We start from the raw sequence: 21,436 nt of genomic DNA, 5'->3' as shown, positions 1-21,436 counted from the left end.
CCGGGCCTGCAGCAGGCCCTGCGGGGTCGGCTCCGCTTGCTGGAGAACGACAGCCGGGAGGTGGCCCGAGCGCTCGGGGTAAGAGACTCTGAGGGTGTGGCGAAGGGGCAGAGGGGCGCTGTGCGGGAGAAGGGGAACAGAGGAGTGTCGCAGAGATGGGGATCTGTGCCTAGGACAGCCCGTTGGCCCTGGGGGGAGGAGGCCGCATGGACTTTGGAAAGGAGCATGAGCTTCATCCCACAGCCACTGGGGAGCCATGGCTGGCTTGTGAGCAGGAGAGGAGTAGATGTGGGCGGGAAAGGAATTGCTCTGTTTTGGCCATTTCCTGCCAGGGCCACTGTGCAAAATGTCCCCACTGTGTAGCTCAGTCTTCCAGAAGGTCAGTGCCCCTAAACCACTGTGAATGTCTCTCATTTCTGTTCCTTTCCTCAAGGAATTGTCGGCTAGACTGTTGTCTATCCACAGTGACCAGGACCGGATTGTGGTGACGTTTAAGACTTTTGAAGAAATCTGGAAGTTTTCTACCTACCATGCTCTTGGTAAGGCAGTGACCCTCCCAGAATTGCGTACAGGGCTCCCCTGGGGGACACTCCTTACACACCATGTGCTTTACGTTACAAATCGGTTCTTTAGGTGGGGTTAGTTCATGACAGCTTCGCCAGCAAACCGTGAAAATCAGCATGTCCACCTTGTTCTCTGGGAGAAACGCCTCAGTGAGGGAGCTGTGGGTAGACTCGGGTGGGAGTCGGGAGAATGACTCAGGCTGAGTTTCAGTTTCCTTCCGACACCGGGTCATTTCACTTACCCAGAACTCAGAGGCTTCCGACACCGGGTCATTTCACTTACCCAGAAGAGAGCCTGGGTTCCCACCGGGATCTCTTATGTAACCCTTACTGACGTGCGCTTTGGAAGACCTAAACCTCCCCCTGTTTGGAGGATTCGCAGGGTCTAGCTGCATCTCCTTCAATCTTCTTCTTTTTTAAACTTGCTATAGAGCACTGTGCTCACCAGAGAGAGACAGAGACAGAGAGAGAAAGTCCCCCCCCGCCGGGGTGGATGGTCACACCACGACCCCTTCTCCATGCTTCTGGACACACATGCCCAGAATGATTTTTCCAGTCTAGGACTCAAACCACAGGGTCGGCCCTGTGAGACCCGGTTGCCTTAACCCCTGTAGCACCTAGCCGACCCCACCCTTGGTTCTTGAATGGGAGGACAGATTTTTATAGAAAATATTGGGTCACCAGGAAAGTGATGAAGCATGTTTGCATAGAAAAACACAGAAAAGTTCCCGGTGACCTATAGCTCGGCCTCAGCTCCCTCTCCGCGGCGCCGGCCATGGGGGAGCGCGCCTGTCCAGAGGCAGCTGCTTTCTCGTCCTTGGCTTTGAAGGATCATGCCACATCAGTTTACACAGGTTCTGTTACCATTTACTCTTGCCTTAAAACGGAGCAGAGTCCTCACAGCCTGTACTTGGGCCACGGTTAACGGAGGAGGGGAGATGGTGGCGTCCACGCAGCAGCCACTCTGTAGCAGTGGGAACAGACAGGCTGACTAGGAACTCGGCCAGAGCTCCCCCACGGGTACATCACTGAGGCCCACAGCCCTGTGATCTTGTGATCTGTGATCTCCGATTCCAGAGGAGAATCCAGACTCCAAAGGCCCAGACAGGTCACCTAACTGGACCCCGGTCAGGCTGGCAGCTGGTGGGTCTCGGCCTGATGGTCAGACCAGCAGATCGTTGGGTGTGGACGGCACCACGAACACCCTGAGGCAGCCTGGTCAGAGCAGGGCTTGGCTAATGTCAGGGCCGTACGGCTTGCCTGCCCCTCCTGGAGCCCTCCAGTGACCAAGCCTGGCCTCCTAGGCTTCACGCATCACTGCCTGGAAAACCTGCTTGTGGACCAGGCCTTTTGGCTGCTTGTGCCTGACGAGGAGGAGGAGACGGCCATCCGGGTCCATGTGAATGAGGACGCCTTGAAGCTGACGCATGAGAGCCTCCTCCTCCAGGAAGGTGAGCGGGATGGGCTGATGGCAACCGTGGTAGGATCTGTGCTATCCCAAGGGTGCCCAGTGGCTGCAGGAGGCTCCGGGGGCTCCAGGGTATTTCAGCAGGGAGGGTGTTTGTGCAACCTGACGGTAACATGCCTGGTACCGTCACTTCATAGCAAAGACACTCGGCAGCCAAGGAAACGGGGCGTCCGGAGATAACAGGAAGGCTCTGTCTGGCGCCACGCCCGCCTGCATTCCGGGCTGGGTTGTTGCTGTGACTCGGTTGGCACTGCTCCGTCGGCCTCCCAGAGACCCCGAGTCTGTAAGAGGGGGCACGTGAAGCTGCCTTTCCTACCCTGGCCATGGTGGGCAGGCACGGCTGTGGCTGCACTCCTCTGGCCTCACATAGCCAATGGGGCCCAGGGAGAACCTTGGGCCGAGTCGGCCTCACAGAGCACATCAGGGCAGAGCATGCACTCCTCTGGCCTCACATAGCCAATGGGACCCAGGGAGAACCTTGGGCCGAGTTGGCCTCACAGAGCATGTCAGGGCAGAGCTGCCCCCAGGCTGGTTCTTCTGGGCCTCCAGTGACGGGACGGCTGGGGGAGGGCACTGCTGTGGGTGCGGCCTTCATTGTGGCCGGCAGGACGGGGCGGGCAGAGCAGTGGCATGGCCTGCTCGGCAGGGCTACGGCTGACCTGGTCCTGCCACCCTGCATCGCCTCCTCTGTCCCTTTGAAGGGCCCTTCTTTGTACTGTGTCCTGACCACCACGTGAGAGCGATGACTGGCTCCTGGGCTGCAGGAAAAGGCCCCCAGCCCCTGAGGGCTTCAGGGTGTCCCCAGGGCGAGGCAGCCCCAGAAGCAGACTCATCGCCCCCCAGCCAGAGAGTGTCCTCTGAGGAGGTGGCAGCAGCGCCCATCCCGGAAGCTTTGATTCCGTTCCATCAGTAGGTACCGACCTTTGTTGCTCTGCTTCCTGCCGGCTCCGTGGGGGGTTGCTGGGCCCAGGGAGTGTGCAAAGCCCCCAGGGGGCACGGCGAGCGGCAGGAGCCTCAGACAGCCCTCGCTGTGGTCCCCTTCCATGCTTCCCAGCTGGGTGACCTTGGCAAGGCTGTCCCCCTCTCTGGGCCGCAGGGCTGTCACTGCATGACTGGCCAGTGACGTCCGTGTGGCAGGGCTGTGCTGGGTTAGATGGCACAGGTCTACTGCATGGGACTCTCACCGGACTCACCCTGGAAAGCCTTTCAGCGAGCCATGTGGGATTTGTGCCACAGCAAGCAGCACTCAGAAACGGGCACGAATGAAAAATGCAGGCAGAGGAAGCCAGGGACTGTAAGTTCCTGTTTACTTGCTAAAGGTAGGGTATAAATTTGGCTTGGAGTTTCCTAGCAGCCAAGGCAAAGAGAGAAGGTCGGTCTCCTAATTCACAGGGTCTGTGAAGTACCGGGCCACAGCTTGGCTTTTCTCACTACTGAGGCTCAGGAAGAATTCTACTGGGATACCCGCTGAGACGTCCCACTGTGACGTCCCACTGTGTGCCGTGATTGGCAATGTCCCAACAGGGAACAGAGAGCATGTTCCTTGCCATCCTTCACTGGAAGGTTCTGGAAGAGAGGCTGGCAATCATCTAATCCAGTTTTCTTTCTTTCTTTTTTTTTTTATTTTTTTCTTTTCCTTTTTGTCCTGGTGGAAGGAACTGAGGCCCAGAGAGAGGACCAATTTGTCCTGGTCTCATGGCAAGGTGACAATAGAGCCAGGACTTGAACCCAGGTCTCCAGGGTCCCTGTCTCATCCCACATTATGCTGAGCCCCACATTGTGCTGAGCTGCTTTGAGGCCAGCAGCAGAGGATGGATACTTTGGGGCACCTGCAGGGTTAATGGGGGACTTGTCCCTTTGGTTGAGGTTCCTAGGTTGGGGCAGGGCTCCCTGGAGGTGGTGCCCTGTGTGTGTGTGTGTGTGTGTTTGGGGAGGGGTGGGACTTACTCAGGTCCCTGGGTTTGGGTGGGGCTACTGACTTCTTCAGGCCCTGCACTAAATGTATCTTCCCCAAACTGAGATTCCCAAACCAAGGCCTCCCTGTCCTCTCTGTAGGTGGGCCCTTAGGGTCCCCTGGGACCCAGTTGGTGACTCTGTGGATGGACCTATGACACCTAACATCCCGCTGATGGGTGAGTGTTTCTATTGACCTTTCTTCCCTGGGCAAGGAATGGGCGAGAAGGGGTGGGCACTGACATTCCAGAAGTTTCTACACTTGTTCTTCCCAAGACAGGAAACACAGCCAGAATCCCCCCAGTGTGCAAGGTAATAGCTTAGCCTCAGAGAGGTTCATGGGCAGATCTAAACTGACACAGCACTTGTGAAGCCGGGCCAGGGCCCTGGTCACTCGGACTCCGCAGAGCTTTGGAGGGTAATTTCGCAGGACAGCTCAACAACCGTTCTGAGCCCTGCTGTCCTTCCATGCCTCGCTCAGCACCCGGAGGATGCTGGGATGAGGCAGGCTATGCTCTGGCAGTGTTTGCCTGGGCACTCCTGGTGGCCGTGAGGCTCAGCCTCACCCTGTCCTGGGGCTGCTTTTTGGACAGCGGGCGCTGCTGGCAGCTCTCCTCCTGGACTGCGGGTCCAGTGTTCTGGGTCTGCACCCAGGTGGCTGGTGTTTAGACGGTTCGTGTACCTGCCGATGGACCTGCAGGGCGGCGAAGGGTGGGGTGGGAGGGACTTAGGTTCATCACTGCATCAAGAAAGAGCCCAGCCTTGGAGCTGACGGCCCAGAGCCCGGGTAGTCAGTGCGACTGAGCCTTGGCATAAAGATGAAAGTGTCCCCAGCTGAGGACCATGTCGCATCCAGCCCCTCAGGAGTCAGGACTAGGCTTCACAGCAAGCCCTCTGACAGGCGGGAGCTGAGCTCCCTGGCCACATGGTGAGGCCCGCCCTGTCTGCCTAGCCTGGCCCCTAGCATTGACCATACGGCCTCTCTCCCCCAGCTGTGGGCCTGGCCTCGGCGGTGGCAGACTGCCAGGGCTCGGGGCCCGAAGAGGTGACATTCAGAGGAGGTGACGTCATCGAGCTCCTCAGCGCCCAGGTGCCCGGCCTGCCCTGGTGCGTGGGCCAGCACTCAGCCTCGGGCCAGGTGGGGTTTGTGCAGACCAGTCTCCTCAGCGTCCAGGGCCTGGCGTCTGAGTAAGTGGCAGAGGCCCCGCCCTCTTCTGAACCCACCCCCAAGGCTCCTGCCGGGCATCCTGCCACCCTCCTCCCCGCGTCCCAGGTGACAAACCTGGGCATGGTCCCGGATGACTGCTTCTCGCGTCCCTCATCCCAGTCCCGGCTTCGGGCTTCCCGCGTGCTCTCCTGTCCTTCCTCTGGAACGCTGCTGGGGGCTGTTGCCGTGGCATGGCGTTTCGTGGCTGTTGTAACAAAGCACCACGCACCGAGGGGCCACGCCAGGCAGGTGCTGTCTCAGTTCTGGGCCCAGCAGTCTGAAATCCAGGTGTCTCCGGGCCACACTCCCTCAGAGGCTCTAGGGAGGGTCCTCCCAGCCTCTCCACCCTCTGCCGGCCGCGGGCACCCCTGGCTACAGCTGCAGCCCTCCAGCCCTGTCTCCAGCGCCGCAGGGCTGTGCCCTCTCCGGGTGGTGGTGTCCTCCCCTCTCCCTGGGTTTAGCCCACTGTGCTCCAGTGTGGCCCACCTCAGCCCAGCATGTCGCAGGGTCCCGGGCTCCAGCCCCTGGTGCTGCCTCCAGAAACGCCTGAGACTGGGGGGATTTTAAGATAAAAGAGGTTTGGGGCTCGCAGTTCTGGCCGTGTGGAAGGTCTGAGGACATCATGAAGTGGCAGAGGGCAGGCGCTGTAGCAGAGGGGCTGTCTCTAAGTTCCTGCCTGCTCTGTCTCCTTGTCTTCCCGCACACACGCGAGTTCAATCACGGGGCCCCACCCTTAACCCCTCTCCAGTACAACCAAGTCCCTGCACGTAAACCTCAGGGCCCTCCAAATGGTAGCAGGGTGCTTCCAGATCAGTTGCCTTCCAAGGTTCTAGGTAGACACGAATTCTGAGGGGCACAATTCAACCCAGTGACCACGTCACTGTCCTTCATACGACGTTTAGAAGCTTCTGGGCCTGACCATCGAGGTCCCCCACAACTCAGGCTCTGGTGACCTCAGGTTCCACCACTCACCATCAGCTCACCATGGGCTGGCTGGCCTCTTCCTAGACAACTGGGACAGATGTGTCTACCTGCCCAGGTGACCCTTCATTCGGACTCTCCCATTGCTCTGGGGGCTCACTGTCCCCCCAAGTCTCTTACAATAACTCATCCCTGGAGACACTGTTCCTGGCCATGCACCTCTCCCTGTTTGAGGCCCCTTCTCTGTCTCCCACCCAGAGCTAAAGCTGAAGCACTTCTGGTCACCTTGGTGTCCCCACTGCCTGGCCCTGGGCCAGGTGGTCAGCGAGCGCAGCAGAGTCCATCCTTCGATGAGACTCTGTTTCATTGTTTAGACCTCGGCCGAGGGGCCTGAAGAATGTGGGAGTGTGGAAGGGCCCTTCAGTGGGCCGTAGAACTCTGGTCTCATTCCCCTTCCTCCTGTGCGCCTCGCCTCCCACAAGCGAGATGCCCGTCATCAGGGGCCCTGTCCTGTGTTTGTCACTGCATCTCAAGGCCATCTGAGCATCACGATGCATCATGCCCTTCTTTTTGTTCCCCGAGTCTGAGGCGTGTCTGCTTTGGTTCCTCTTGCACCTGTTCATCAGAAGTGGTTGGAGGCCGGTGAAGCCTGCCTACTGAGAACAGCGGCTAGGCCAGTGCTTCCCAAGGGTGCTCCCTCCCAGCGCTCCAGCCCAGACTTCACCATGATCATAGGAGTAGGGAATGTTCCGTTCACACCCCCTTTTTGGGGACCCCTAAGGGATTCCACCCAAGCAAGGCACCAAGGAGTCTGAAGCTTTTCTTTTTCCTGTTGTAGCATAGCCCTCCTGCTTATCTGACCTCTAGAATTCTCTCACGTGACTCTATTAGCTTTTGCCCTGCCGGTATTCTGTGAAATACTTTCTGGTAACTCTTTGGTGACCCCGATTCTCATTATCTCCAAGGGCGATCACAACTTCTCAGCAGTTGCTGGGGTCCATAGGAATGGCACACAGACTGGGGGGGTGCGCCAGTCCACTCCCTCTCCTTAACCCAGAGGGCTGACAGGGCCAGGAGCCATTGGTCCTGTTCACAGCTGGAGAAACTCATTCACTCAACACGTGTTTACTGAATGCCTGTCCTAGTCCAGACCCTAGATGCTCCTCCTCCTGTTTAGGGAATAGGCTGGTGGATCTTCTTTTTCTTTAACCTTTTTTTTTAGAAGTTACTCATTGCTTTCAAGGTAGGTGAGGAGAGGGAGGAAAGAAAGACAAGCACCTTCAACAGAGTCTCACGCCACTGTCTTTACCCAGCCAGCCAGGACCATGTACCCTCATGGGCCCCTGCATGTACACGTGTGTGCCCCTGCATGTACACACGTGTGCCCCTGCATGTACAGTCAACCTGGAAATTGAGCCTGACCGTCCATATGGCTTCCGAACTGCAGAGCACTGTGCCGCGTCGTGACTCGGTCTCCTTTAAATTGATTTTAATATAATTTAAGACTTATGAAAAAGCAGCAAGCGGAGTATAAAGTGCCTATATACCTTTCACCCAGATTGTGCAACTTTTAACATGTTACGACTTTTGCTGTATCCCTTTTTTTTCTTTTCTATTTTTATTCTAAACCCTTTGAGAATAACTTGCAAACATGATGTTCCCTTACCCCTAAATAATGCAGAATGTGTGGTTCCTAAAACCAGGACATCTGCTTACATAACCACAGCGCAATCGTCAAAATGGGGAAATTCGCATTGCTACAATGCTCGTATCTACGGACCGGGATTCGGGTTTTGCCAGTTGTCCCAATAAATGCTCTCTAAAGCCAGAGAACATTCCAGACCACGTGTTACATTCGATTGTCCTGTTACCGCAATCGCAAGAGTTTTTTGGTCTTTGCCTTTTATGACTCTGACGTTTTTAAAGAACACAGACCTGTTATCCTACAAATGGCCTGCAAGCTACTCTAAGATTTTCTTGAATTTCTCAGGAAGATGCCTTTCCAAGTTTCGCGTCATGCTGGTAACAGCTCCATCAGCCATTGGCTGGTGGATCTTCTTTTTCTTTAACCTTTTTTTTTAGAAGTTACTCATTGCTTTCAAGGTAGGTGAGGAGAGGGAGGAAAGAAAGACAAGCACCTTCAACAGAGTCTCACGCCACTGTCTTTACCCAGCCAGCCAGGACCATGTACCCTCATGGGCCCCTGCATGTACACGTGTGTGCCCCTGCATGTACACACGTGTGCCCCTGCATGTACAGTCAACCTGGAAATTGAGCCTGACCGTCCATATGGCTTCCGAACTGCAGAGCACTGTGCCGCGTCGTGACTCGGTCTCCTTTAAATTGATTTTAATATAATTTAAGACTTATGAAAAAGCAGCAAGCGGAGTATAAAGTGCCTATATACCTTTCACCCAGATTGTGCAACTTTTAACACGTTACGACTTTTGCTGTATCCCTTTTTTTTTTCTTTTCTATTTTTATTCTAAACCCTTTGAGAATAACTTGCAAACATGATGTTCCCTTACCCCTAAATAATGCAGAATGTGTGGTTCCTAAAACCAGGACATCTGCTTACATAACCACAGCGCAATCGTCAAAATGGGGAAATTCGCATTGCTACAATGCTCGTATCTACGGACCGGGATTCGGGTTTTGCCAGTTGTCCCAATAAATGCTCTCTAAAGCCAGAGAACATTCCAGACCACGTGTTACATTCGATTGTCCTGTTTCCGCAATCGAAAGAGTTTTTTGGTCTTTGCCTTTTATGACTCTGACGTTTTTAAAGAACACAGACCTGTTATCCTACAAATGGCCTGCAAGCTACTCTAAGATTTTCTTGAATTTCTCAGGAAGATGCCTTTCCAAGTTTCGCGTCATGCTGGTAACAGCTCCATCAGCCATCATTGCTGCCTCCCTCCCTGTCACTGGCCCTTCTTGTTCTCCTTTCTCTGACTTCGTGGGGCACCTGCATTTGTGTCAGGCACTGTGGGTGGCACTGGCAGAGGCTGTGTAGGAGCTTACTGTATGGACGGATTGGTTTTGGCTGTAGTTGTCATAGCAGGCTTCACAGGGAGGGGACATTTGGGGTGGGGCTTTGAAGACTGACTAGAAGCTCACTGCCCGTGTTGCCACTGTACACGCTGCAGCCTCCCCTGCTCCTGGGTGGATATCCTTGGTCGGACAAGGCACCCCTTAAGGGCAGAACCCGTTCTGTCTCTATGTCAGTGTCTTCGTTGCCAGGCCCAGAGGAAGTACCAGGGAAGGAGGCGCCAGGGGACTGTCTGTCAAGCAAGGGAGCAGAAATGGTCTGACTGGGAAATGCTTACTTCACACATGTGTTATTTTAAACAAAGCACTTTCTCTTCCCCAGGTTGGAAAGTGTGATTTTCCTCAATGGAGAAGAAAGGTCATTCTTCACCAGCGAGGGACGCTTTTCCGAGGAGGGTGCCAGGCAGATGCTGAGGAGAACGTCGGGCGCGGACGTCTGTGCCGTGTACAGCTTGGGTAGGTGTGCTGTGCTGAGACTGGGCCCCAGCCCTTTCTCTGCTGGCCCCGGGGGCAGCCCGAATCCCCAGCTTTCCGCACCCTGCAGCTGACGGTTGGGAGCGCTTCCTTGGTGCAGACTCCCAGTAGGACAAGGACGGACTGGAGGTGTGCTGCTGCTGCTGGCACATGCAGCGGACACCCGTCCTCACCGCGGGCTCTCCCTGGTCGGCACGGGGGTTTATACCGCCTGGCCCAGAATGCTGAATGGCTGCAGTTTTCTTCTGCTCTTCCCAGCAGCCCTTCCCTTTCCTTTTGGGAATGCTTTGCTGCCCTGGCGGGGGCGGGGCCCTGAGTGAAAGCAGCGTGGATTTAGAAAAGGCAAAGACCCAGGCGCACGCTTAGAGGGGGGCGTGAGGGGTGGTCCGTGCGTTAGGCAAAGACCCAGGCGCACGCTTAGAGGGGGTGTGAGGGGTGGTCGGAGCGTCTCTGACGGAGGCAGCACCGAGTCGTTCCCAGGCTTGTTCTACACGGCAAAGCCAGGTATTTTCCACTACTTGCTGTGGGTGTCCGACTCATAGAAGTTTTATCATCAGCTGAGAATCGGGAGATCTGATCTCAGAAAATGGCTCTCCACACGTGTCTTGAAATATTGATCCTCACTTTATTGACATGTAAAAAGAGAAGTTAAGCTGATCTCTAAAGACTCATTTAGCTGAATGTTTTGCGTAAATTCGGCTCTCTTTTTAAAGTCTTCGTGGTGACTTCCTGTTGGAGCAGAGGCTGAGATGGTCAGAGGCAGTTAGAGGGGTGCAGACAGGAGAGTCTAGATCGATGCTGCAAGCCAGGCATTTTCTACTCCTGACGGCGGCCGTGGCGTTGCTGGCGTCTCACGGTTCTGAACAAGCCTCCCCTGGCCTCTCCGGCTGACACGCAGCTTCCTTGGATCCACATGGCCCCGCAGTGCAGACCATGCCTTCATTAGAGCTCCCGCTGGCCCTGCAGCGTCAGCAGCGAGACCGTACCTGCTTTAAAGGTCACCAGTCTTTGCCTACATCTAGCCGCTCCCGACGTTTTGCTTTCTTTACCCACCGACAGTGAGTGGCAATCCCTGTTCTGCTTTTGGAGCAAGCAGGAGCTTCAGACGAGCCAGACACAGAGAGGAGCAGGCGAGGAGCCGGGGAATGCAGAGATGCAGCCCACGGTCCCGCTGTGAGAGGGTGGGGATTTGGGAAAGCCTTTTCTCCAGGGACTCCAGGAACCAGCTGAAAACACACAGACCCCTTCCAGCTTCTGCTGGGACAGAGGAAAGCGTGCAGCCAGCACCAGTGAGATTCCTGCTCAGGGTCTGGCCCTCTGGCCTGTGTTAGAGTGACTTTTCTTCTCATCACAAGATAAAGAACCTGGGCTCCAGGGGTGGGCTGGCCTGTGTCAGGGTGGCACTGACAGCTACCACCTCGTGTGGGCAATGCCACTCCCATCTTACCTTAACGTCCCTGCAGGTGTGAAAGAATTTCTGCAAGGGCTGTGGTGCAAAGTGCGGATGTAGGAAGTGTGTCATCAGCACCGGTGGCAAGGAATGTGGCAGAGGGCACCATGGCGGGGTGAACTTGTCAGCTGCCGCTGCAGGGCACAGAGCCTTGACTGCGTGGCTCACTTGTTTATCCTCCTAGGTGGATAATGCAAATGTGCACACCACTCTATACCTATGTACACACACACAGGCGCATTCACATGTGCACACATGTGTGCACACCCACACATATGTGCACATGCATACATGCATGTGCACCCACCTGTGTGCACACATGCATACACATCCATGGATGTGCCTTCATGAGTGCACATGAACATGCACATATGCCCACACGTACGCATGTATACAATCACACATATATTTTGGGTGGTCAGAAAAGGCATGATGTATTTTTCTATGCAAAATGCATCATGACTGTTATGATGACACAGTAAATGTGTATCTCTTCTTCCTTCCCTTTCTCTTTAGTTTTGCCACAGGGTGCATGCACTCACCAGAGAGGGACAGAGAGAGGGAAAGTTAGAAAGCACTCTTCCGGGGGGATAGCACACAGCAGTCCCTTCTCCATCTTATCCTGGGATCTGGGGCACGCACACATGCCCAGGGTGCTTTTCAAGCCCTCAGGAACTACGAGGAACTCGAACCTTGTAGCTGGCCATGTGGGTCCAGCTAACTTAACTCCAGGCCACCTGCTGGCCCTAAACACATTTGCCCACACGCTTTCTACCTGCCTGCACAGTGACATGCATTGCAAGGCCTTTTCACCATCGATATTAGCTGTGAATGTTTTAGACCATGCCAATTTCTCTTCCTCGGTGGACCAACTGAAAGAGACCTTGGCGTATGGAGGTTTGAACCTGCCCAAACTGTATTTCCTGTCTTCTTTACGATGCAGACCTGCCCCTCACACAGTGGGGGCTGTGGGGGATATTTCTAAGCTCCTTTCTGTGCCTGGTGTCCCCTGTGTCCCAGGAGCCACACGTGTCGCCGTAGTTCACAGCACATTCGGCTTTACGCATCGTTTATTGGATTTCCAAGGCAGCCAGGCACGCAGTTAGTGTCGCCCATTTTGAGGCTTAGGGAAGCTCCCGCCCCTGGGATGAAGAGGCTAGGAGCCATGGTGGGTGGGTCCAAGCCCCGGAGCTGAACACCCAGCTGCCGCCCCTTCCATCCACTTGTTCCCTGATGGAGCTGATGGACGTGAGGGGCCTTCAGTGGGGACTAAGTTCCCTGTCCCCAGAGGACAGGGCAGGAGGGAGTAGGTAACTGTGTTCTGCCCCAGCCTGGGGACCTGGAAGACGTGGATTCTCTGGCCGCTTGACCCACAGGGCCTCTGAGCCACGCTCCTCCCTCAGGGGTGGCTGGTGTCAGGAGTGTCCCTGTCTTGGAGCTGCCATCTCAGCTGCACATGGCCAGGACATGAAGGGCGCAGGCTGAAGAGGGGGTGGTGGAGGTGGTGACGGTTTCTCTTCTCTCCCTCTCCAGATGGATTAGAGGAAGCTGCATTTGAGGAGTCAGAAGAACGAGGTAGGTTCTGGCCGTCTGACTCCAGGCTTCCTGGTCATGGGCTGGACCTTGGGGAGGGCCCTGGGCAGAAGCAGCTGAGGTGAACACAGGGCCCTGTGTTGCTCCTCCAGGTGGGCTGTGCCATGGGGCTGTGGGGAGGTTGGATAAGGTGTCTGATGGGCCCTCCCTCCTCTGCAGCAGGGGAGACCTTGGGGACCCTCTCCCAACAAACATGCCACCTCTTGCACTGTCCCTTTTGCAGTGTAAGCCCATGTTCACCTGTAGGTTCCTCTCATAGGACCCAGAGCAGCTGAGACCTGCCCTGCTCTGCCTCAGAGGGGTAAGGCCATGCTGCCCCCAGGGGGCTGCAGGATTTGAAAGCTTAGATGGAGAGGAAGCCCTTCACTCCACTCAGGACCCTCAGGGTCTGCTTCTGGTTCAGAGAGACCCTCTCCATGGCTCCTCTGCAACTCTATATGTCCCCCCAACAGAGGGTCTGCATGGGGAGACTGGTGGGTGGTCACACCCCAAGGGGCCTTTGAAATTCTCTGCAAATGGGATCCATCTAAGCACAAACTCCCAAGGGCCCTATTGAGATGCAGGTGCGGAGGCCCCAAGAAGAGGCAAGGGAGTCAGGGCTGGGGTTTTCCTGGGTCCTGCCTCCTCCCTGGAGCCTCTGCTGGCAGAGCATTCCAGGCGTGGCTTCTGGGGGACAGTTTCACACTCCGCCAAGATCCCTGGGAGCAAAGACCCGTGCATCAGATCTTCCAGCTTTCCGTGGTCGCCCAAGCCTGGAGGAAGCCCTTCCCTCTGGGAGATGTGGGGATCTCTTAGCAAATCTAGTCTTGATGGGCTGGGTATTTACTGTTAAACCAATGCCAAAGCTTCACAGACGAATAAAGACCGTTTATTTTGAAAATATTTTTTTACATGTGAACTTAAAACAGAGGAGTCTGTTTAAATCTGAATTCTTTCCTTCCAAATAATTTCCCTTTCGAGCCCACGTGTTTTCCAACAGGAAATGTAGCTTGTTTGCTCTCCGGTGTGGGACATGGCTGTGGATCTTGCATTCCTCCAAAGCCAGCAGTCCCACCAGTAGGCAGCTGGCCGTTTTTTTGTTGTTGTTGTTCACTCCAGAGAAAGAGTTCAGGAGGAGGAAGAGCGAGAGACAAAGAGAGAAGAGAATTTGGACAGTGTCTTGCAGACGTGGTTAGCTCCCACTTAGCTGGGATTTCAGTGCGTGCTCCTCACTGCCAGTTCAGGCTGGAGCAGGACCTGAACTCGGGCCTCCGTGTAACCTCAGCCCGGTGCAGCAGTGCCCTCCTATTTGTGCCTCTGTGGCTGGGCCAGACCTGGGCGGGGGTGTTTTTTTGGTTTTTTTTTTAGGTTTTCCTTTATTAGTTGAAGGCCTCAGATTCTCAGATCACCTAGGGTGAAGGTAGAGACCCAGGAGCTCCAGAAACCATTTCCAATCTTCCCTCTGGAAACAGTCCACTTCCCATAATGAAACTGGGCAGAGGGCCACAGCATCCCTTCCCTCCACTGTGGCTGGTCTTGTCACTTGTGTGTGGTGGCTTATTTATTTATTATTGTTATTACTTTTAAAGTTTGCTATAAGGCATGTGTACTCACCAGAGAGAGGGAAAGGGAGAAAGCAAGCCACCAGGTCTAGGACTCGAACTATGGTTGGTCATGTAGAAGTCCAGTGCCTTAACGAGCACGCCACCTGCTGGCCCCTTGTGGAGGCTTTTGAGCTTAGGCCGATCTGTAACTCTGATTGGTGGGTGATAATTTCTTGAGTTCCCGCACCTGACCGGAGTTCCCAGTATGCCGACATGATCACACACACAGTCACAGAATGTGGACAGGTACAGGTAGGTGGCTTTGACTCTTACTAAGGGGAAAAGGAGCCTTTATGAGATCTCTCAACTATAGATCTCCTAACATGCTTTTAAACAGGCAAAGAGTGAGAAAAGGAAGACTACTTGCTTGGAATGTCAGCCAGACAATCTGTATCCCTCTTGTGCCCCTAAGCGCTGAGTGCCCCTCTGCAGCAGGCCCTCACTTGGCATTTCATACGACTCTCCAAAGCTAACTGCAAACTGGTGGGGAGGCATCATCTGGAAAGTGATTTTCTAGGGATGTGGGGTTTGGGATGGGAGACTCTGCCCCGGTGCACCCAGGACTCACATTTGAACTCTAATCCAACTGGGTGTGTTTGGGCTTTGCAGAAATACCTCCACCTAGCCTGAACACAGAGGCACACGAGACACTGCAGAAGGTGAAGAAGGTTCTAGAACATTGCAAGACCTACCAAGGCTGCCCTGAGGAGCTGGCATCCTGGAACCTCCATGCACCATCCAATGAGGGGAGCTCGCCTGACGACGAGGAGCCTGTCTTCTTCCTGGACGCTGAGGATGACTGGGCTGACCCAGAGGCCCTCGACTCACTGCTGCTGTTCCTGAATGCCCCTGGGTACAGGGCCGGCTTCCGAGGCCTGTATGATGTGTCCCTGCCAGGGTTGACCAGCATGTTCTGCAGCTTTACGGATGAGGAGGAGCTGGCCCAGTGCCTGGCACAGGCCCGGGGGGCAGCCAAGAAGGCCGGCCTCCCCATGGCCCTCGCCAGGCTCTGCTTCCTCCTGGGGCGGCTGTGCACCCGGAGGCTCAAGCTGTCTCAGGCCCGGGTGTACTTCGAGGAAGCCCTGGGGGCCCTGGGGGGTAGCTTTGGGGACCTCTTCCTGGTCGTGGCCTTGTACGCCAACCTGGCCACCGTGTACCTGAAGCAGAAGAACAGAGAGAAGTGTGCACAGGTGGTGCCCAAAGCCGCGGCTCTGCTCCTGGGGACACCTGGCCACACCTGCAGCACTGAGGCGGAGTCCGAGCTCCTCAGGTATGCTCTGCGGCGGGCCATCAGATGCCGGAGCCCGCAGGCTGAAGCCCGGGCCTGCTTCCTGCTGGCCAAGCACCACACCCACCTCAAGCAGCCCGAGGAGGCCCTGCCCTTCCTGGAGAGGCTGCTGCTTTTGCAGGGGGACTTGGGCTCCCCTGATGCCTTGTGGCCCTCGGACTGCTATCTGCTCCTGGCGGACACCTACAGCCGAAAATGCCTGCCACACCTGGCCCTGAGCTGCATCAAGGTGGCCTCGTTGCGGACTTCTGGTTCACTAGCCGGCTCGCTGAGGAGCGTGGACCTGGTCCTCCAGAATGCGCCACGGCTGCACAGCCTGCGGAGAGCGGCCCACAGCCTCCCCTCCCAGCTCGCCCACTACCTCCGGCAGGCGCTGGCCTCCTCGGCCTCGGGCCCTGGGCGGGGGCTGCGTGGCCCCCTCTATGCCAGCCTGGCCCAGCTTTACAGCCACCACAGGCAGCACGGGTCGGCCATTGTCTTCATGAACCAGGCGGTGGAAGCTGTTACTGCAGCCGGTGTCCACACCGTCGTGGACCACTTGGTGGCCCTGGCCTGGCTGCATGTACTCCAAGGGCAGAGCCCGGTGGCCCTGGACATCCTGGGGTCCCTTGTGGATGCAGCTGTGGCCACTGTGGACCAGGAGGGTGTGATTGCCAACATGGTAGCAATAGCCCTAAAGAGGACAGGCAGGACCCGGCAGGCAGCCGAGGGCTACTACCGCGCCCTGAGCGTGGCCAGGGGCCTGGGCCAGGTGCGGAACCAGGCGGTGGTCCTGGCCAACTTCGGGGCCCTGTGCCTGCATGCCGGCGCTGGCAGGCTGGCCCGGCACTACTTCCTGGAGGCTGTCAAGCTCTTCTCGCGGCTGCCCCGTGAGGAGTGGGGCCCAGACTTCACCCAGGTGCTCCTGCAGCTGGGCCGTCTCTACACGCACCAGGCTCTCGCCCAGCAGGGCAAGTGCTACTACGAGTGGGCCTTCCTGGTTGCCGTGGAGACAGACCACTTGGAGAGTAAGTGCCCTGGCTCCCTCCTTCACACTTCCTGAGCCCTGCATAGACGCTGGCTTCCTGGAAACAGACCCACGTTTTCTTTCCATCTCTGTTCAGGTGCACCCAGGGTTTGAGATGCAGAGGGGAGAGTTGTTTTGCACCATTGAGAGTGCTGAGTGGTAGAAACCAGCCGACATTTGCAAGCCTCTGCGGCAGGCTCTTCTCACGCTGAGCTAGGCACAACCAGAGGGACCAGCCTGTCCCGGTTTGCACAGGAACTGCCCTGGTTTGAGCACATGTCAATCGTGCGTCCTGGAAATTCTCACAATCCCCAGCAAACAGGGCTGTGGGTCACCTTGACCTAACCCTGAGGAGTTCAGAGAGCTGAGGAGCCTCAGGGTGCGGGCCTGTGTGCCGGCCACTTTAGCCTGTGTTACCTTCTTGGCTTTCCCAGCCCTGCACACCGACACACCGACGCACACCCACCTCACCAGGACGCTGAGCAGCTGCTTACTCCAGCCTCAGAGCAGTTCACATTCATGCGAAAGTGGCTGCTCAGGCGGGGACTCAGGCTCCACCTATGAACACGACACATGTGGTCTTCACTGGGGGCTGGGGGCCGAGCGTGGGAGGCAAATGACCAGGCTGGCAAAGCCACAAAAGAGGGTGATCAGCATGATGACAGGGTGACTTCCGACCCCAACTTGTAAGTTAGGGAAGTCTCGTTATTCTGGGATCACTGGGTCGAGCAAAGGCTGGTAGGTGAGGGCTGAGTGGTGCAGCCCGCAAGGCCCAGGGCTGAGCAAGCGGGACCCATGCAGAAGAGCAGAGTTCAGGAGGGTGGGTTGAGGGGAGGATGGTGAGAACCCCGGCTGGGGAGCTAGCCAGGCCCAGGACCGTGTGCTATGGTGTGCTCTTCCTCCCGCGAGCACTGACTGCCGCCGTGGGTGGGGAATGGCTCATATGTGGGTAGGGCTGCTGGTGGTCCCGCGAGAGGACAGATGGAGGAAGTGACTGAGGAGACGTCTATCCTGGGAGATGAATGGGCATGGGATACTGGGTGTCCCTTCTGTCCTGTGGCACCTCGTCTTTTCCGGACAGCCTTTGTTAGAGCGTGATGAGACCACTCAGAGAGGCCTCCTCCTGCCCCAGCCAAACCTGGGCAGTGTCCAGATCTGCCTATGTCCAAACACAGACCCGGTAAACACTGGTGACCCTTGAAGGGACAGAGTTTTAGAAACAGTCTGTGGGGGGCAGAGAGTGGTGTAGTGGTTAAGGCACTGGACTCCCACATGGCCAACTGTGGTATGCAGAAGAGCAGAGTTCAGGAGGGTGGGTTGAGGGGAGGATGGTGAGAACCCCGGCTGGGGAGCTAGCCAGGCCCAGGACCGTGTGCTATGGTGTGCTCTTCCTCCCGCGAGCACTGACTGCCGCCGTGGGTGGGGAATGGCTCATATGTGGGTAGGGCTGCTGGTGGTCCCGCGAGAGGACAGATGGAGGAAGTGACTGAGGAGACGTCTATCCTGGGAGATGAATGGGCATGGGATACTGGGTGTCCCTTCTGTCCTGTGGCACCTCGTCTTTTCCGGACAGCCTTTGTTAGAGCGTGATGAGACCACTCAGAGAGGCCTCCTCCTGCCCCAGCCAAACCTGGGCAGTGTCCAGATCTGCCTATGTCCAAACACAGACCCGGTAAACACTGGTGACCCTTGAAGGGACAGAGTTTTAGAAACAGTCTGTGGGGGGCAGAGAGTGGTGTAGTGGTTAAGGCACTGGACTCCCACATGGCCAACTGTGGTTCAAGTCCCAGACCTGGCAGCCTGAAAATTCTGCCACGTTTGTGTGTGTGTGGGTGTCCAAAGTTCCAGGAGGAAAATAGAAGAGAAGAGATAGCAGTGTGACAACCCCCCGGGGGGAATGTTTCACTTTCCTCTCACTGCCTCTCTGTCTCGGCAAGCATATACATCCTATGGCCAAAACCTTAAAAGAGAGAGAAAGAGAGACCAGCAGTTGGCGTAATGGCTATGTCGCTGGACTCCCACGTAGTCGACCGCGGTTCGTGTCCCAGACCCGGTGGCTTAAACTCACGCCGGGCATGTGTGTGTACGTGCCCAAGATCCCGAGAGGAGAATGGAGGAGAAGGGATTGTGGCGTGACCATCCCCCCTGGGGGGTGATTTCTCGCTTTCTGTCTCTCTGTCTCTCTCTGTCTGTCTGGCGAGCGCACGCACCCTATAGCAAAAACCTCCCCCAGAGGTAGAGGAAGAGAGGTGACTGTGTGATGGGGTGCTGGACATGTCTGCCCCAGGGGAGGGGAGAGCATCAAAATCCAGATCTGCTCTGGATGGGGGCGTGACCAAGGAGCAGCCTCTGGCTGGGAGGGGACCCTTGGGACCTTGCCTGCAGGAGGAATCAAGCATCAAGAACCTTCTGTGGCTGGGAACCAGCAGTTAGCGTAATGGCTATGTCGCTGGACTCCCACGTAGTCGACCGCGGTTCGTGTCCCAGACCCGGTGGCTTAAACTCACGCCGGGCATGTGTGTGTACGTGCCCAAGATCCCGAGAGGAGAATGGAGGAGAAGGGATTGTGGCGTGACCATCCCCCCTGGGGGGTGATTTCTCGCTTTCTGTCTCTCTGTCTCTCTCTGTCTGTCTGGCGAGCGCACGCACCCTATAGCAAAAACCTCTCCAAAAAAAAAAGAACTTTCTGTGGCTTCAGGCAGGTCCTGGCCACACCAACCGGTGGCCTCTTCTCCTGGGGGCCCACCCTCAGGGGAGCATTTCTCTGATGTTGAATTGCTGAGGAGACCAAAGGATGGCCTCACCAGGTGCCCACTCTGGGTCATTTTTGAGTCCTTTTTGGTGGTTTATATCTTTCTAGGAATGTGGCCATTTCATCTAGGTTATGAAATTTGTTGGCGAACCAGTGTTCATAGTGATCTCTTACATTCTTTCACTTCTATAAGGTCATCGGTAATGTTCCCTCTTTGATGTCTCCTTTCGGTAATTCATATCTTTTTTTGCGGGTCAGTCTGGCAAAAGACTTGTTCATTTTGTTACTCTTTTTTAAGTGAATTTTTTCAACTTTCAGTGTCATTGATTTTTTTTCCCTATTGTTTTTTTTTCTGTTTTTTTTTTTTATATGATTATTTTATTGTTTCTACTTGAATCTTTATTATTTTTCTTTTGCTTGCTTTGGGTTTAATTTTTTGTCTTCTAGTTTCTTATTTCTGTTGGAAATTTAGATTTTCAATTTTTTTTCCTTTTTAATGTAGGCACCTGTAGTTATAAATTGCCCTCTGAGCACTCTTTAGCTGCATCCCTTGCATTTGATATATTGGGCTTTGGTTTTCATTCATCTCAAGGTATTTTCTAGCTTCCTTTGTATCTTAGTCTGTTATTGCACTGCTCATAGATACCTGAGACTGGGTATCTAAAGAATAGAGGTTTATTGGCTCACAGTTCTGGAGTCTAGGAAGTCCCTGGGCATCGCAGAAGGTGGAAGGCAGCACTTCAAGCAGATGGAGCAGGGTCTATATCCAAATGGTCTCCCCCTGTTTCACTTCCTTTCCTCATATAGGACTTAGTAGTGGGTACACTGCCCTAGTCACCCAATCTAATGTCCTCCTCTAAGCCTTATCTTTGGACACCATAATTGGATCAGGTTTTCACCTAACTCCTTTACTATACAGTCAAATCCAATATGTGAAGGTTGGGAGCATCCAAATCACAGCACTTTGTGGCTTTGTGATCTCTTCTCTGATCCACTGGTTCTATAGGAGTGCGTAGTTTCATTTTAACATATTTCTGAATTTCCCAAATGTCCTTCTGTTACTGATTTCTAATCTCATTTCAAAGTAGCTCAAGAATATATGAATTCAATCCTTTCGTGTTTACCAAGACTTACTTTTTGGCCTGACATGGTCTGTCTTGGAGAACGTTTTGTCAGCACTTGAGAAGAATGTGCGTTCTGTCATTGTGGGGTGGCGTGTTTTATAGATGACTGTCTAGTTGATCTGTGATGTTAAGTCTTCTGTGTCCTTATTGATCTCTGGATTAATTTTGACAGTCAGAAGTTCTCCACCATCCCTAGGCCCCTGTTTGTAGGAGAGGCAGGTAAGCCTGTGGGTTTATAGCCTGAACTCATGGAAGGAGCAGAAGCTGGACTTAAATCCCATTTCTATCAGGTGCTGTGTGCTCTAGACAGAGCACTGCGTTTTGAACTCTTCCAAAAGAAGAGTGTGTCCATCTGCAGCTGGGGTTTTCCATGCACCTTGCCTCATCGGCTCTGTGTGAAGGCCGCCCTAGTCTTGGCCAGGGGAGCTTCATGCAGCAGAAACAGGTGGCCTGGACAGTGGGAGAGCCCGCCTGGGACCCCCAGCCCTGGGGACTGGAGCATCCACACTGCTGTGCACTGGGCTCACCACAGCATACTTGTCAGCTGTATCACTGAGCAGGTCACCTAACCTGTCTGTACGCCGCTTCCTCATCTGCAACAACCCCAGCTCACGGGAATGGAGAAAAGGCAGGCACCCAGTGGGGGCCTCGAACATGCAAACATCTGCCGCAATGACCTGACAGTGATGTTTTGTCTCCCTCACCCAGGCCAGCTGCAAGCCGTCCAGCGGCTGTGCCATGTCTACAGTGCTGTCACTCCCAGTGAGGCGCAGAGCGTCATCTACCATGAGTTCCAGCTCTCACTGGCCCGCAGGGTGGCCGACAAGGTGCTGGAGGGGCAGCTCCTTGAGACCATCAGCCAGCTCTACCTGTCCCTGGGCACTGAGCGGTGAGGGCCAACTCCACGGCGGGGTGGGGGTGGCTGCAGTGAGGAAGCTGGGCCCTGGTCCCCAGGCAGCCCCTCTCCTCAGGTACCAGTTGATCCTTTAGTGGCTCCAGGCTG

General features: G+C 55.3%; 1 protein-coding gene across 1 annotated transcript in view; it reads left to right on the top strand.

The window, feature by feature from the left end:
* SH3TC1 (SH3 domain and tetratricopeptide repeats 1) overlaps positions 1-21,436 on the top strand; it is a 37,330-nt gene that overhangs the window by 6,666 nt on the left and 9,228 nt on the right. The window contains exons 5-14 of the mRNA XM_027773578.1: positions 5-78; positions 434-539; positions 1,868-2,014; positions 2,733-2,940; positions 4,087-4,163; positions 4,977-5,172; positions 9,486-9,619; positions 12,621-12,662; positions 14,873-16,558; positions 21,142-21,322. Coding sequence (XP_027629379.1) covers positions 5-78; positions 434-539; positions 1,868-2,014; positions 2,733-2,940; positions 4,087-4,163; positions 4,977-5,172; positions 9,486-9,619; positions 12,621-12,662; positions 14,873-16,558; positions 21,142-21,322 — 2,851 coding nt within the window. The remainder of the gene's footprint in view (positions 1-4; positions 79-433; positions 540-1,867; positions 2,015-2,732; positions 2,941-4,086; positions 4,164-4,976; positions 5,173-9,485; positions 9,620-12,620; positions 12,663-14,872; positions 16,559-21,141; positions 21,323-21,436) is intronic.

This window comes from Tupaia chinensis, unplaced genomic scaffold (genome assembly GCF_000334495.1).
Source record: "Tupaia chinensis unplaced genomic scaffold, TupChi_1.0 Scaffold000360_1, whole genome shotgun sequence".
NCBI classification, from domain to species: Eukaryota; Metazoa; Chordata; class Mammalia; order Scandentia; family Tupaiidae; genus Tupaia; species Tupaia belangeri.
This window is presented reverse-complemented; position numbering and strand designations above follow the sequence as displayed.